The following is a 17248-nucleotide window of genomic DNA, read 5'->3' as shown; positions in this document are numbered from 1 at the left end:
AATCATTGCACGTTACACAATACGCTCTTACAATTTTACACCACTGAGATACTGAGAGCAATTTTCTGTTTGAGTGGGAGGTTAGTTAGCACCCTGTACCTCCTGTGTCAGCCACGGCTCAGTTGGTAGCAATCTTGTCTCTGAGTCAGGTGGTTGGGCAGCCCTGCTCCAGACACTTGGGCGCAAAAAGTCTAGCACTGACCTTCTGGCCCAGTATCGAGGGAGTGCTGCACTGCTGGAGGTGCAGTCTTTCAGGTGAAATGTTAAACTGAGGCCCACCTTTGTGGTTGAATGGGAAATTTGCCGTGGTGCTATTTTAAAGGTATACCGGCGTGTGAGCCAATATTTATCCCTCAACCCCAGCAGATTATCTGCCCATTCGCCATTGCCAGTCCCTCGAAATGAGGAAGGGCTCAGCCAGGCTTCATGATTCGTGCGTCCTTAGGTGACTCAGGAGGCCAATCCTGGAGCCATGGGCCTGTGAGCAGACAGGACCCAAGAGTTGCCCTGAGGAAAGGGGATTCTCAATCCAGGGCTCTGTCGCTTCCCTGCAGCAGATTCTATACGGCCGGTTTCCGACGGTGTTGCGGCTCGTTGGATGAGGTGCCACCACACGGGGTATGGTCAGTGGCAAGTTCCTCCCACACATCGATGTCACTTTCTCCCCTTTTCAACGAGGCCATCAGCGTGTCCAGAAAACATTTTCTCTGTCCTCCTTGAGATCGGGTCCCATCCTTAAGTTGTGAAAAGAGGATCTTCTTTGGGAGGTAATTATTCCCCTTGTGGATGCAGTGTCCGGCTGGCTTCACGTGACCATGGATGCGATGTTGGAAGAATTGGCTCCAGTGAGGATGCTGGAGCTTGTCCGCCTGTCTTCCCACTTTGTGGAGACACCGGTGACAGAAATTCTCCAACTCCCGGTAGTCCCTTTGGTAGGTGACCCAAGTCTCACTACCATATAGAAGGATTAGTGCCAGCCACCGAGTTATAGACTAAAGCCTTTGTCCCCTTTTGGAGATCTCTGTTTTTCACAGATCCAGTTGTGCAATTTTTGGAAGGCTACGCTGGCACAGCTGAGCCTGTGCTGGATCTCCTCGTCAACGGTGATCTTTTGAGAAAGGTCACCAACGAAGTGGAGATCTGCTCCTTACCACCTTGGTGTTTGTGGGAGCTTGCTGTGCACAATTTGGCTGCTACAACAGTGACTACGCTTCACTGACCATAAAGCACTTTGGGATGTACTGAGGTTGTGGAAGTTGCTATATAAATGCAAGTCTTTCTTCCTTTCAGTTTACTTACCTCTTCAATAATCTGGGCTGGGTCCTCAGAGCAGGTTTCATAATCTACCACACTGGGACTTTTGTAGCAATACAGAGCCACACAGCCTTTAGGTTTTAGAATTCTCTCAACCTCCTTCATAAACTTCTCCATGTCAAACCAATGCGCCGCTACTCCCGCTGTTACCAGGTCAACAGAACCATCCTCGAACTCTAGTTCCTCCGCAAAGCCCCGTCTGTCGAGTGAATCAATAAACACAGCAAATGCAACAGCTTCAATATCTCTGCAGATTGTTAATGGACATACCAGGGACATCTTGTATCTCAGGAGTTAATTCTTCTGCAATAAAGGCAGACAGGCAAATAGCGGTTTCTGACAGATCTAATGGATGTAGAATTATGGAATTTTACCACACAGACAGAGGCCATTCAGCCCATCGTGCCTATGCTGGCTCTTTGGAAATGCTATCCAATTAGTCCCATTCCTCTGTTCCCTCCCAATAATTTTTTGATTGTTTTCCCATAGCAAATATTAATTCACTTCAAATATAAAAGATATGAAGGATTCTGAATTCACTATTCTTCATAGTAGGACATGCTATTATCTAATAACTCTGTAAAAAAAACCCAAATCTTTCTCATTTTCCTTCAATGGATGATCTTCAACTGATCCACCCAAATTGCTGGCTCATGAACCAATGGAAATAGTTTATTCCCCAATTTACCCCATTAAAACCTTTTGTAATTTGAAATACCTCTCAGTTTCCTCTTAACCTTCTTTGTTCTAAAGAAACTACTTCTTTGTTCTCTAGTCTCTCCTGATAACTAAAGCCTCACATTCCAGATATCACCTCTTCAGTCCTGAAGAAGAGTCACATTGGACTCAAAACATTAACTCTGTTTCTCTCTCCGCAGATGCTGACAGACCTGCTGAGTATTTCCAGCATTTTCTGCCTTCATCTCAGATTTCCAACATCTGCAGTATTTTGCTTTCATTACTATCTCCCTGTACTCTCTCCATGATCTGGAGTATGACCAATCTTCCTGCACTAGTCATCTGACCACTTGGGTTTGTTTTAGCAAACGATCTCTTTCTGAATCGGAGTTCCACATCCCAGAATCTCTTTCTTCACTGTAGCAATGGCCCTTTGAGGACAGAATATCTAAAACCGAACACAAGCACATTATTCTGTCCTTGAAAGGACCTTGGAGACCTCCAAACGAACACAGGGCCCAGTTTTGCTCTCCCCGCACAGCAGATGAGATTGAGACTTTGGGAAGTGTGCAGAAGAAGGACTCCAAGAATAATGGTGTCCCACGGGGACCAGGCCTCAACTGTATGTCGTATTTATTAATGACTTAGCGTGAAGATTTTTAAAAATATTTTGGGAATATGGTGATATTCTGTAAAGATGTGTGCCTGTGCATGTGTGTGTCTGTGATTAATTAAACTGGGGGTAAGGTTCGTAGAGGCAGCTTATCTGTGAGAGTTGTGAGATAAAAGGCTAAAGGAGCTAGATGTATGCATTTGTAATGGGAGGCTATGGTGAAGTTGGGTTTACAAGTAAATAGGTTGGGTTTTAAACATTTGTGTTATGAGATAAGTAGGAACTTGGCTTTTCAACTGTTAAATTTCAAAGGGGAGCTTAGAAGTGACCAGGGACTTTTACAATTTACAAAGGTTTCACAGGTAAACAAGGGAAGTTTATTTTACCCGAAAGTGGAGGCGATAGGAAAACATTCAAAAAAATTGTAGTTTAGAAAAGTTGAGTTCAAAGAGGTGCTGAGGACAATGGAATCTAAGATGAAAGGGGGAAAAGGATATTTAAGGAAAGGTGTTGAGCTGAGTTGGGGTGGCTGTGTTGGGGGGGCAATGTCCAGAGACCAGCTCTGTGCTGAGAAAAGGCGTGAAATCTGAAACAGCTATCCAGTCAAACCAGAAGAATCTTTGTGTCAGAAAGTAGTTGGAGTTCTTCAGCTTTCTTGGATTTCAATAGTGCTGAAAAAAGAGACATGTCAAAGCTTTTGGTCTTGCACTCATCAGGACACTTCACAAGAATACCAATAAAAGGGGAAAACAACAATTTATATTTCATGTGAATAGACTGCTGATTGGTAGGCAAATGGACTCTGGATAGTAGAGGCATTACCATGGAGAATGCACCAGTGATGGTGACTGACAGTTAACTGCCAAGCATCGTTTCAAATTTAAACCAGGCAGCTTGACCCTGATTGGTCAAGGCATTGCCCTGAGGAATGAATCAGCGAATGGCTGTCACTTATTTTATTGAGCTGAAACAGGTGCAATGTGCGTACATGTTCTTTCTGTCTGCAAAGAACAGGGCCCTGTGTATTAATACATGTAGCTCCCAGTGCGCACAAATGAGCCCAACTGATCATCTTAAATTGGCTATCAGAGTAATTCTTAGCACACACTGGGGATTATTTGGCAAATGTTGTCCAATCGTGGAACATTTAAAGTTTTATAAAGGCAGATCTCAGTTCAATAACAGGAGGTGGTTCTCCTCCCAGAGAACAGTGAAGCCCAGGAACAGGCTGCCAACTCGGTGGGTGTACATTGATTCACTGAATTCCTTCAAACCAGAGCTAGACCTGGGTCTGTCCAGGATGGACATCATCTTGCACAAGAGATAGATACCGGCTAACATTAATCAGGCCCAGGGTGAGCTCTTGGAATAGTTTTGATTGTCTAAGGGGATGGAAGAGAAATGTCTCGATTTCCCCATTGATTGGTCTGGATTTATCTGGTTTCTCATCTCTCCCAGGTCATCACAAGGTCTCGGATGGAATGGGGAGTGTATATATTGTGATGGACAAGGCATCAAAGTTGTGTGGGACACAGGGGATGGACCCAGTGAGTCTTTTCCTATCCATCACTGTTCACATTCTAATTGTGGCCGTGCCATTAAATTCTACAGAACTAACATTGAATTTATAATCAAATCATCTCAATATGAAGCACTGTATTTGAATGTTGATAATGCCATCACTTTGACTAGATACTTTGATTCAATGACCCATAATCACACATTGCTAATGAAACCTTCTTGTATCTGGATCCGAGATTCACATTTCCTGTTATCACCCATGTAGTTATATTAAAAACCATCGAGAATTCCCATGGTCAGAAACTTTATTACAAATGTATGAACAAGGAGAAGGCAATTTGGCCCCTTGAGCCTGCTCCGCCATTTAAAAAGATCATGGTTGATCTGATAGTAACCTCAAATCTGCATCCCACCTACCCCTGATAACCTATCACCCCCTTGCTTACCAAGAATCTATCCACCTCTGCCTTAAAAATACTCAAAGACTCTGCTTCCACTGCCTTTTGAGGAAGAGAATTCCAAAGACTCACAACCCTCTGAGAGAAAAAATTTCACCTCACCATGTTTTAAATGGGTGACCCCTTATTTTTAAACAGTGACCCCTCGTTCTAGATTCTCTCACAAGAGGAAACATCCTCTCCACATCCACCCTGTCAAGACCCCTCAGGGTCTTATATGTTTCAAGCAAATCACCTCTTATTCTTCTAAACTCCAGCGGATACAAGCCTAGCCTGTCCAACCTTTCCTCATAAGACAACCAGCCCATTCCAGGTATTAGTCTGGTAAACCTTCTTTGAACTGCTTGCAACACATTTATATCCTTTCTTAAATAAGGTGACCAATACTGTACACAGTACTCCAGATGTGGTCTCACTAGTGCTCTGTATAACTGAAGCATAACCTTCCTCTTTTGCATTCAATTCCCCTCACAATAAATGATAACGTTCTATTAGCTTTTATAATTACTTGCTATACCTGCATACTAGCCTTTTGTGATTCATGTACTAAGACATCCAGATCCCTCTGCATCTCAGAGCTCTGCAATCTCTCACCATTTAGACAACAGGCTTCTCTTTTATTCTCCTTGCCAAAATGGACAATTTCACATTCTCACATTATACTCCATCTGTCAGATCTTTGCCCACTCACTTAACCCACCTATATCTGTTTGTAACCTGCTAATATCCTCTTCACAACTTAGTTTCCTAAATAACTTTGTATCATCAGCAAACTTGGCAACCATCCCATCCATCCCTTCATCTAAGTAATTAATATAAATTGTAAACGGTTGAGGCCCCAGCACTGATCCCTGTGGCACACCATTCATTACACCTTGCCAACCTGAAAAAGACCCATTTTTGCCTACTCTCTGCTTCCTGTTAGCTAGCCAATCTTCTATCCATGTCAATATTTTACCCCCTATACCATGAGCTTTTATTTTCCGCAATAACCCTTGATGTGGCACCTTATCAAATGCCTTCTGGAAATCTAATTTACAGAACATCCACCAGTTCCCCTGTATCTACAGCACATTCTACTTTCTCAAAGAACTCCAATATGTTGGTCAAACATGATTTCCCTTTCACAAAACCATGTTGACTCTGCCTGATTACCTTGAACTTATCCAAGTGCCCTGCTATAGCTTCTTTAATAATAACTTCTAAGATTTTCCCTATGACAGATGTTAAGCTAACTGGCCTGTAGTTTCCCTCTTTCTGTCTTCCTCCCTCTTTGAATAATGGAGTTACATTTACTATCTTCCAATCTAATGGAACCTTTCCCGAACCTATCTCACTAGCCACTTCTTTTAAGACCCTAGGATGAAGTCCATCAGGACCCAGGCACTTGTCAGCCCACAGCCCCAACAATTTACTCAGTACCACTTGTGATTGTAATTTTCCTGTGTTCCTCCCTCCCTTCCATTTCCTGGTTTATAGCTGCTTCTGGAATGTAACTTGTATCCTCTATAGTGAAAACTGATGCAAAATACCTGTTCAATTCATCTGCCATCTCCTTGTTTCTCATTATCAATTCTCTGGACTCACTTTCTATAGGACCAACACTCACTTTGTTAACTCGTTTCTTTTTAAAATATTTATAGAAGCTCTTACTATCTGTTTTTATATTTCTGGCAAGCTTTCTCTTATATTCTAATTTTTCCCTCATTAATCTTTTAGTCATCCTTTGCTGTTTCTTATATTCTGTCCAATCTTCTAGCCTTTCACCTATCTTTGCACAATTATATACTTTTTCTTTAAGTTTTGACACTTTCTTCAACTTTTCTAGTTAACTACAGATGGTATGCCCATCCCTTGGACTTTTTCTTACTCATTGGAATGTATCTATTCTGTGTATCTTGAAATATCCCCTTAAATGTTTGCCACTGCGTCTCTGTTGACCTATTCCTTAACCTAATTTGCCAATTCACTTTAACCAGCTCTGCTTTCATACCCTCATAATTGCCCTTATTTAAGTTTAAAAACATAGACTCAGACCCACTCCTCTCTCCCTCAAACCGAATGTTATTGATCTAGATCTGTCTGAATGCGATCAACCTTCCAAAGCTAAAATCGACCGTGTTTAACAAGATGAACAAGGCTGTACCTTTAGTTTTTGTAGTCCCAGCAAAACCTTGAGATTGCTATGGTTACCTGTAAGAGACATTATCAGGTCCATCCACCTTCTTGGCTTCTTCAATCTGAGCCTCACTCACATCAATCCCAATTACTTTTTCAAAGTAAGGAGCCATTCCCCTGGTGCTCTGACCTGAGCCACATCCAATATCCACTGCGAGGCTGAATGGCTCCCCCTTCTGAAAAGAGGATCACATTTTGAGTCAAACACACATCGCTTCACAACCTCCCCCTCCCCTGCCCCCACTGCCCAGAAATATCTGCGCTCAGTAATTCCATATCCAATTATTATAATTGCACAACATCCAACTGCACATTCAAACCGATTCTTGTACCAACAGATGGACCCAGCAGTGGCAGGAGAGTGAGCGTTCAGGTTGCCAACTCTGGTCAGACATTTTCCTAAAGGCGTTGTCACATGACTGCCTATCTTCAGCTGCCCCACCCCCACACTCACACCATTGGTCCCCCAGCACGCCCACAGCCAATCTGAAAGCAAGCAGACTCTTCGTTACCCAATTGGATGATTCTTAACTGTTGGCCAAACAGCCATTTCATTTCCCCCATGTCTGATATTTTTATAACAAGGATACAAAAGTGTTCAAAACTGTTGTTTTCTGAAGCAAACAATGTTTTTAATGCCCTCTGCTTTTACTCCTGGGTTTTGTTTGTAGCAGAGGGTCCTTGAGATTAGACTTTCTGGTCAAGGAGCAATTGTGAAGGGTTGACAACCTGCCAGACTTGTTGAGCATTGGCCCAGCACTCCCCAGGTTGGGACTATTTTACTGGCACGTCTGTCTCTTCATCACAACTCGTCCACAGCAACTGCGTTCAGTAATCCTGTGCCCAATAGGTTTATTGGAAAGGCTGAACACTGATTTCCTAGAAATGACAGAAACCATACAATGGTCCTCAACTGGACACACGAAAGGGCCAAGATACTTAATCTAGTCGCTCGTTGTGATCTGTATAATAAGCTGAATTAACACTCAACACCTTTAACACAACGTATAACTTTACAACAAAAAGACCTTAGACAGATTTAATCTGGTAAAAATTTAACTTCCAAGCAACTGTTGGTTGTTCTCTCTGGAGGTGACTAGGCCACAGGCTTTTTAATGTTCTGGGCTTCATACTCCTAGTGAGCCTCTTGATAGAGAGTGAATGGACGTGAAAGTGTTCTTTGTTTTATATATTTTTCTTACCTTGGAATGAAATGAGAGTGAATCTCATTTCATTTCCCCATGAGAAAGAGGTGTCATGATGGTGGGAAATTGTGACTGAGTGACATCTACCTATAACTTCACTAGCTAACCAAAAACATACTGAACTGTTTAAAGAAGATCTGGTTTTTTTTTTAAATACAAGAAAAGACACTGACCAAAGACGGCTACCACCTGATGTCTGGTATTGTAAGGGGACCACTTTTCTGGAAGGTTTCTATATGGATTGTACTGCAGACTTGCTCTGACATGTTTCATGGAATTTCACACCTTGGGGAGGCATCAAGGTCCACTTCAAAAAGGGACTCTTAGGGAGGTATCAGAAAATGCAAAGTGCTGGACTTTAATCAATGGTAATTTTGTCAAGACAATAGAAACTGCTAACCAGACAGATACACCCAACAGACACTCAAAACCCACTGTGGAGGATGGAATAACCCCATCTTCTGTTGGTTTCTACTATCTTGAAATGTGTCAAAAGTTTCTGAGAAGAGAGGTCAAAAATGTGATGACTTGTTCTACAACAATGACTGCAAGACATGTTAATCCAATTCCTTTCTTGGAATATACAAACAGGAGGTTTAAGAACTGGCTTTGCCTAGCCAGACACGGAGAGAGCAGTCATCGAAGTCATCTGAAAGAACTGCTGAAAGAGGCAGGGAGGAACCTCTCTCTCCCTCTCCCTGAAGCTAAGGCTGTTTCCAGCAAAGTGCAGTTACCTGAACTTTAATTCAACCCCAGGGCCGGGATTTCCCGCCCCCACTACCACCACCACCCACCACCCCCCCCACCCTCCCGCCCCACTTCGCGGCGGGTGTGCTCGGTGGCGAGATTGGAGAGTCTCGCGAGAAGGCACTAGTTGTGTTTCCTGATGACATAAATCCAGGACGCGATTGTCCCCTTGCTTCATCAATGGCAGGTCACATTTCCCACCGTCAACCTTCAGGGGCTTAATTGTAATAAATTTGCATCGAGTTATTGTGGCCACACGCCGGAGTCACCCCTCCCCACCACATCAAATTTTAAATCCCACTACGACGTGATTTCACGACGGCCTTTAAAAGGCGTGACCCTGGCAACCTTAACTTCAAGGGGAGCTCGGAGGTGAGCGCACACAAATTTGCACAGCACTCGCGATGATCCCAGTGGCTCTGCTGATTTGGGTGGGAGGGTGCTCATAGACAAGTCTCCGCGGCGGCTTCTTCGTGGCTGGCCTGTGGTGCCGGGGCAAAGGTGACAGTGCAAAGGGGAAAGGGTAAAGAGGCAACCTCGGGGCAAGGGCAACAGTGCCGAGGGGGGGGGGGGTCATGGCAGCACCAACTGAGGTTTGAGCACAAATACATGCAGGGGGAGGGTGGGGGGGATAAGGAAACAGCCAGGTTAATGGCAAAACATGTCACAGATGAGCACCACTACAGCTGAGATCGTTTAGCTTGAGGTCAAGTGACCTGCTAGTCAAGCGATTGTGCCCACTCAAGCAGCACTAATTCCTCACCGATTGTGCCCACTCAAGCAGCACTAATTCCTCACCGTGCTAATGATTGCTCCTCTACTGTTAACCCCTTGTGTGCACACTTCAAACTCGAATGAGCGCCATGGTGCTGCAGAACCACTGTGCGACTGGTCAAGCCTGAGGATCCTGTTGGGAAAGGTGGCCATCGAACACCGACGGAGAGCTGCACTCCGAGTCCCTTGCGTTCTGTTTCAGTTGACATTGGAAAGTCACCCTTGTGGTACAAGCAAACCGTGAAGCCTTGGAGTCCAGGTTAGGAAAATGCCTGCGCCCAAGGTGAGAGTTCGGGATGCAGTCGAGTGACCGAAGCTGCTGCCACTTGGTCATGTGGTGTGGGGCGGTGCTGGGTGTGGGCGTGGTGGTGAGCCATCATGTGCACTAAACACTGGACGTCCATGTGGTGGCCTGGACTCTCTGGCATGCATCAAGGGGCCTTGAGAGGCAGCCACAGGCAATGGTTTGACCAAGAGCGGTCCTTAGGAAACAATTGCTGACACCCGTGTCTCTCTCTTTGATACTACAGTGAGGAGACCATCAGGAACATGGAGCCTGGTGATCTCGCCATCTGCTCGAAGCTTATAGGCGGGAGAGAAGAAGGAGAAGAATGTGACTGAGGCACCTGGCTCACCAAAGAGAGGAGAAGAAGCCATAAGACCAAGGGGCAGCATGGCCTCCTCTGCACACATAGGATGAACCCCACAGTGCCGTTGTTCATAGGTGCATCATTAGACCCAGGGTCTACTGTCAGGAAGATATAATAGTTTTCATAATGTTATTAGAATTGTTAAGGCTAATTGCAGTAAGTGGAGTTCACCTATTGTGCTGGGACTGAAACCAGAATTGTGGAAATAAGCTGGGGAGGACAAATTTAGCTACACATGATGTAAGTGTAGGAGATTCATTTTCAATAAGGAAACATCCTTATAGATTAAATCCGGCAAAGTTATCACAAGTACCAAAAAGAAATTGACTTCATGCTTCAAAATGATATCATTGAGTCTAGATGCAGTAACTGGAGTTTGCCTATTGTGATGGTACTGAAACTGGATGGAACATAAAGACTGTGTGTGGACTATCGAAAGGTGAATACGGTAACAAAAGCAGATTCAGATTGACTTGCTAAGAGGATATTGGCAAGTACCGTTATCGGAGAGAGCAAAGGAGATATCAGCTTTTGTGATGCCAGGTGGACTATATCAGTTATGCCATTTGGCATAAAAAATGCACCTGCAACATTTCAAAGACTGACAAACAAAGTAATTGCAGATCTGGGCAATTGTGCTGTTTATATTGATGACTTGGTAGTTTTCAGTCAGGCGTGGGAGGAGCATTTATAACATCTGGAAGAATTATTTGATTACAAGAAGCTAATTTGGTAATTAACTTGGCTAAAAGTGAATTTGCAAAAGCGCAAGTTACGTATCTAGGCCACACCATTGGACATGGTAAGGTGGCTCCGAGAGATGTGAAAGTCAAGCCTATCGTGGATTTCCCCGTGCCTACAACAAAATGAGAAGTTATGAGATTTCTGGGCATGATTGGGTTTTATCGGAAATTTGTATCAAATTTTAGCCAAGTGGTTGCTCCATTGACTGAACTATTAAAAAAGGACAAGAGGTTTCAAGGACCACACAGGATGTAGAGTTGGCTCCTCGGGGACAAGGTCTACCCACAAAGGACATGGCTGATGACGCCTGTGCAGTGGCCTCCAGGCTCCTGGTGAGAGAAGGTACCATGAGGCTCATGTCGCAACCTGGAATTTGGTTGAGTACGACATTGGCTTCCTGAAAATGAGATCCCGGTGCCTGAACCGATCAGGTGGAGCACTGCAGTACACTCCCCAGAGGGTGACACGCATCATAGTGGCATTGCTACGTGTTACACAACCTGGCAATGCAAAGAGAGGGGGACCTGGATGATGAGGAGATGCAAGAGCTGCACATCTCCTCTGATGAGGAGAAAGTCAAAGGGGATGAGGATGATGAGGTCCTGGAAGGCGAGGGGGCAGGCGATGAGGCCATTGCACCGGTCAGACGAGGCAGGCGTGCTCGTGGGGCCCTCATTGAGTGTGCGTGTGTGTGTGTATACGTGTGTGTGTGTGTGTGTGTGCATGTGTGTGTGTATACGTGTGCGTATATGTGTGTGTGTGTATATGTGTGTGTGTGTGTCATCGCATCCTCAGGTTTGGTAACTAATAAACTTACACTTTCTTTGACTCAAGAAAACCTGGTTTTATCAGCTCCTTATTAAAAAGTAAATACATTTGGACTGGAAAAGACATCTATAGGGAAAAGGAATTTTTAAAAAATACCTTTGTTGTGACCAGCCGAAGGGATTGAATAAAGGAGAGCCAGTTCACTCCTCCTCACCAGGTTGTACCAGCATCTGAGATCAGGAATGCACCAGAGATCAGATGTGGAGGAGCTCAGAGATCTCGGAGGATCATAGGGCTGGAGGATGTTACAGAGACGGGGATGGGTGAGGCCAGGGAGAGATCGGAAAACCAGGATCAAGGAGTTGCTAGAGCTAGAGCCAATTTGGTCAGCGAGCAATGGGACCGGCACTTGTAGCGAGTTAGGACACGGGCAACAGAATTTTGAATGAGGTCAAGTTTGCGGAGGGTAGAATGTGGGAGACCAGCCAGGAGTGCAGTAGAATAGCTGAGTCGTGAAGTAACAGAGGCATGAATGAGGGTTAGAATCAATCATTAAGGAGGTTAGATGTTGTAGGGTGGCCGAGTTGTGCTATTAATGACAAGGTTGATCTGCAGACACCTCTTGGGTGGAAACATTAAGCTAATTTACAATATGCTCAGCAGCAACTACACGTGTGCTTTCAACTCCAACTCTATCTCTACACTGACTGCTGAAGTAGCCTGAGCTACTCCCCTATTGGTTACTACAGATCATGTGATCTTTACTAGCATGTTATTCTTAAAGGTACACTACACACTTAATAAAACCATAATCACTACCTTCTCCCCTTTTAACAGGCTCTACATATATTTACAAGTACATATTTTTCAAGACAACATAATATTTACACTGGGTGAGGAGCTTACAAGTTCACTCTTTCAGGTGGTTTCCCGGTACGTGTGGAACGTCGCAGCTCCATAACTTCCGATTCTTTGTCAGGAATCCCCTTTCCCGGCATTACCTGAACATCAGGTGCTTTGGTGGCACTTACAGTTCTGTATCCTCAACTCTTACAGGAACATCAGACATGTTAGTCCTGGGTTGAGGATCCTCACCAGGAAACGCTGACCTGGTCATGATCACTGCTGGAACCAAATCTTGGTGATTTGTCTCTCTCTTCCCTAAATGGCCCACATGTTTATGGATGATCCGGCCTTCCATCTCCATGTGGTAAGATAGAGGTCCAGTCACCGCACTTATTTCACCCGGTAACCACTTTGGTCCTTCCCCGAAGTTTTTCATGTATACCGTCTCTCCCACGGTAAATTTCCTCTCGCGACTATGCCAGTTGTGTCTAGTTTTCTGGCTTCCCTGACTCCTTTCCACCTTCCCCTCTAAATTTGGCATTATTAAGCTCAATCTCACCCTGAGACGGTGTTTCAATAATAACTCCACAGGTGTGACACCTGTTGTTGTGTGAGGGGTGGTCCTGTAATGAAAAAGGAAGCAGGCTAGCTTGGTTACCAAGGAATTGACAGTTAGATTTTTCATGCCTGTCTTGAATATTTGAACCGCCCTTTCGGCCAGTCTGTTTGAGGAAGGGTGGGTACGGTGCAGTTTGCACATGAGTGGATTGAGGCTGATAAACCGTTGAAACTCAGCGCTCGTAAATGCCGTGCTGTTATCAGAAACGATTACTTCTGGTAGTCCGTGAATAGCCAAACTCTGATGTAGCTTCTCAGTTGTAACAGTCGACATTGGTGACTTCACCTCATAAACGTCCAACCATTTGGAATGGGCATCGACAATGAGCAGAAACATTGTTCCCAGGAAAGGTCCAATGTCTATCCAATCCCAGGGTCTACCTGGCCACTCCCATAGGTGTAATGGAGCTGTCACTGGCAACTTTTGCAGTTGCTGACATTGCACACAGTACTTTACTAAACTCTCTATTTCGCCATCCATCCCAGGCCACCATAGATAGCTGTGTGCTATGGTCTTCATTTGGGAAATTCCTGGATGGGCACTGTGTAGCTCAATTAAAAGTGGCTCCCTTCCCTTTGGAGGAACTATCACTCGTGCTCCCCACAATAAGATGCCATCCTGTCTGGTTATTTCATGTCTTCTGTTGAAGTACAGTTTCATTTCATCAGATACGGGCTCCTGTGACCAACCACGTAGCACTTGTTCTCGTACCTGAGATAGGACTGGGTCCCAACTTGTCCAGTCTCTGATCTGTTGAGCACACACTGGTGAGGAATCTAAGAAATTTAACAGTAAAACAAGTTCCTGTGGAAATGGGATTTCAATTGTTATGACCGATGCAGTTGGTAAAGCAGAGTTATTTCAAAATTCCAGAGGGAACTTTAAACAACTGTCATAACCTATAATTTTAAGTGTTATGTTTGAGATGCGACTCTAAACTCAGGAATCAGACCACCCGTTCTCGAGATTTTACATTAAACTAAATGAAACATTTTATTAATTTACACAAGTTAAAATATATATACACATGGCTACAAATTACTACTATCATAACTTTTAACAAATTCCCAAACTAATCTCCGTTAAGGCAGCAGCAACCCATAGACTTAACCAAACACCAGGCAAACCTATTTCCATTATATCCCGCCCGTGGATGAGGTTTCGTTCAAAACGCAAAGGCCACCCGGCCTATTCGCCCGGCAGTCAAGTGAACGTTTGGACGGGCAGTGAAAAATGCAGCTTCATTAATTACTTCAGGGCCTTAACAGGCCTCTTTAATGGTCGGCGGGCGTGCTGCCCCCTCTCGCACGTGCCCGCCGACCGAAAGACCACGAAAGCGTGTGGTGACGTCGGGACGCTCACCACCCCCCGTCATCTCGCACTATTTCACTCCCGTTCCGATCGGGCGCGCGGGGTGAAAAATCCCACCCTGAGGCAATGAAGATTTTGTATACTTCCGCCTATCTTACGCCTGCTTCTAAATCCCCGTTACTACTGGAAAATGGTCAAAGGCTATTTGCTCCTTCAGTTCTCTGAACCGAGGGAGGTCTGATCCACGTCACCCGTGACCTTTACCACCAGCAGGCGCCAAACCCAGCCCAGCCAGGACAGGGGTCAAATCCCAGGCCGCTGGCACCCATCTGATCCACACACTGGCCAACCAACCGCCTGAGGATTCCAAGTTGCTACGGCAACACCTTTACATGCATGTTGTAGCCTGGAGCTATGGATGGTGATGGCAGAGGCTCCAATTTTCTTTCCATTGCATGGCTGACCGGGAATCTCGCCCACTTTTACCGCCACCCCCCCCCCACTGGCGTGTGTTGGAAGGGTTTACAGATTGTTACTCAAAACCTGTTTGGCTGTGTTATGAATGCACCTTCCTCGGACATCAAGCCCTGGAGTGGAACTTGAACTTGGAGCTTCTGGCTGAGAGGCAGGGACACTACCCATTGTAGCCGCAAGGCCTCCCCTTAAAGGCAATGACGCACTTCAAAAGTTATTCAGTACAGATCAAAGTGGAACAGATTGGCTGCTTGGAAAGAAAGGTAGACTTTTCATAGAATGTTTACAGTGCAGAAGGAGGCCATTCGGCCTGTCCCTCCTGTGCTAGCTCACTGCAAGAGCGACTCAGCTAAGTCCCACTGCCTCGCCCAACCCTGCAGCCTTGAAAATATTTTCTCTTCAAATGATTATCCAGTTCCCTTTTCAAAGCCGGAATTGAGTCTGCCTCTACCACGCTCTCAGGGATCGCATTCCGGATCCCAACCACTCACTGTGGGGAAAAGAAAGATGGAGCTATATTTCTTTACCGTCTTTCACAATCTCAGAATGTCCTTTGCACGCCAGTGAAGCACTTTTGAAGTGTGGTCCCTTGTACGTAGGTAACGTGTCCCACAATTTGCACACAGCAAGATCCCACAAACAGCCATGAGATAAATGGATAAGCTGTTTTAGTGATGTTGCTTAAGTGGTAAATATTGGCCAGGACACCAGGGAGAACTCCCCTGCTCTCCTTCGAGATAGTGCCATGGGACCTTTTACACCCGCTTGATGGGGCATCTCCAGCATCTCTGACAGTGCAGCACTCCCTCAGTACTGCACTGGGGGTGTCGGCCTGGATGATGTGTTCAAGTCTCTGGGGTGGGACTTCATCTCTTGACCTTGTCAGGAAGATATAATAATTCTCATAAGGTTATTGGAATTTACTGTAAAATAGCGTGTGTGTGCGTCTTAATTAGATTAAAGGCAGCTGGTCTGAAGGTTAGGGGAAGTTTGGAATGTAAGGCTGTGTGTAGGGATTGACATTGTTAAGATCTAACAAATGTGGAAAGCCTTCAGCATCTATGCCTCAAGCTGCTGTCTTCACAGGACTGAAGTTGAGAAAACTCACTTTGAGTTAGACTGGTTCAGGGTATTGTGTGGGTCTTTTAAAACTGGTGTGTCTTACTGTTGCCTTAACGAAAGTGTAACTGGGAGTTAAATTAATTGGGGGATTTAGAAGTTATTATAGTAGTAATTTGTAGACACATGTGTGTGCTTAAAAATTATTTTTCTTGTTAATAAATGTTAAATCTAGTCGTGTAAAAAACCTCTAAGACCTGGTGGTCATATTACTACTGAATCAAGGCACGCATCTCGAAATTTATACAAGTTGCAAAACAAGTTGTGGCAGTGGTTTCAAGTTTCCCTTTGGGATTTGAACAACTTAGCATTTACCATCGGCCGTGTCGCAACAACCTTGGCACCCTGAGTTTGGACCTTTACACCGACCACCTTCTTACCTTCCTCTGCAGGTAGTTGAAGATGAGGCTGTGGATTTCACTGGACGAAGGAAGCCTGTATTTCCGATACAGGGCTGTGTGTGCCTGTTCCTCGAAAAAACGCAGCGCCATGTTTATCATCACATCAAAGTAAGCGGAGCTTGGTCAGGATTTGGTTATGATAATCTAAGGAAAAACACTGACGTAAAGAACAGGTCGACTCCCAGAGAAGCGACCCAATGAAAATGCTGCATTCTTCCAAGAATTTATTTGCCGATTACGATTGTGCGCTATCTCGAACAGCAACAGTTAACCGTTCTCGTCTCTGTATGAGGAGAATTTTTAGTCATGGGGAATAGCTGGAAAGGCTGCAAACAGAGCAGACGGAGGGGAGATTTAATTGAGGTTTCCAAAATTATGAGGAGCCTCGATAGAGTGAATACGAAATACCTATTCCTGTTAGCAGGGGGGTCAATAATCAGGGGGGTATTGATGGAAGTAAGTGGTGGAATGATTAAGGGAGAGTTGAGGAGTAATTTTTTTGACCCAGAGGGTGGTGGGGATCTGGAACTCACTGTCTGAAAGGGTAGTAGAGGCAGAAACCCTCTTCACATTTCAAAAACATTTGGGTTTTTAAAATTAATTTATGGGATGTGGGTTTCGCTGGCTGGGCCAGCATTTATTGCCGATCCCTAGATGCCCTTGAGAAGGTGGTGGGTGAGCTGCCTTCTTGAACCGCTGCAGTCCCTGTGGTGTAGGTACACCCACAGTGCTGTTAGGGAGGGAGTTCCAGGATTTTGACCCAGCGACAGTGAAGGGACAGCCAATATATTTCCAAGTCAGGATGGTGAGTGGCTTGAAGGGGAACTT

General features: G+C 44.9%; 1 protein-coding gene across 1 annotated transcript in view; it reads right to left on the bottom strand.

Annotated features, from left to right (window-relative positions):
* LOC144686246 (putative methyltransferase DDB_G0268948) overlaps nt 1-16510 on the bottom strand; it is a 34431-nt gene extending 17921 nt beyond the window's left edge. The window contains exons 1-3 of the mRNA XM_078551340.1: nt 16400-16510; nt 6778-6938; nt 1300-1513 (exon numbers count right to left, since the gene is read on the bottom strand). Of these exons, the coding sequence (XP_078407466.1) occupies nt 1300-1513; nt 6778-6938; nt 16400-16510 (486 nt within the window). The remainder of the gene's footprint in view (nt 1-1299; nt 1514-6777; nt 6939-16399) is intronic.
* Between the last annotated feature and the right edge of the window lie 738 nt (nt 16511-17248).

This window comes from Cetorhinus maximus, chromosome 11 (genome assembly GCF_964194155.1).
Source record: "Cetorhinus maximus chromosome 11, sCetMax3.hap1.1, whole genome shotgun sequence".
Lineage (NCBI taxonomy): Eukaryota > Metazoa > Chordata > Chondrichthyes > Lamniformes > Cetorhinidae > Cetorhinus > Cetorhinus maximus.
This window is presented reverse-complemented; position numbering and strand designations above follow the sequence as displayed.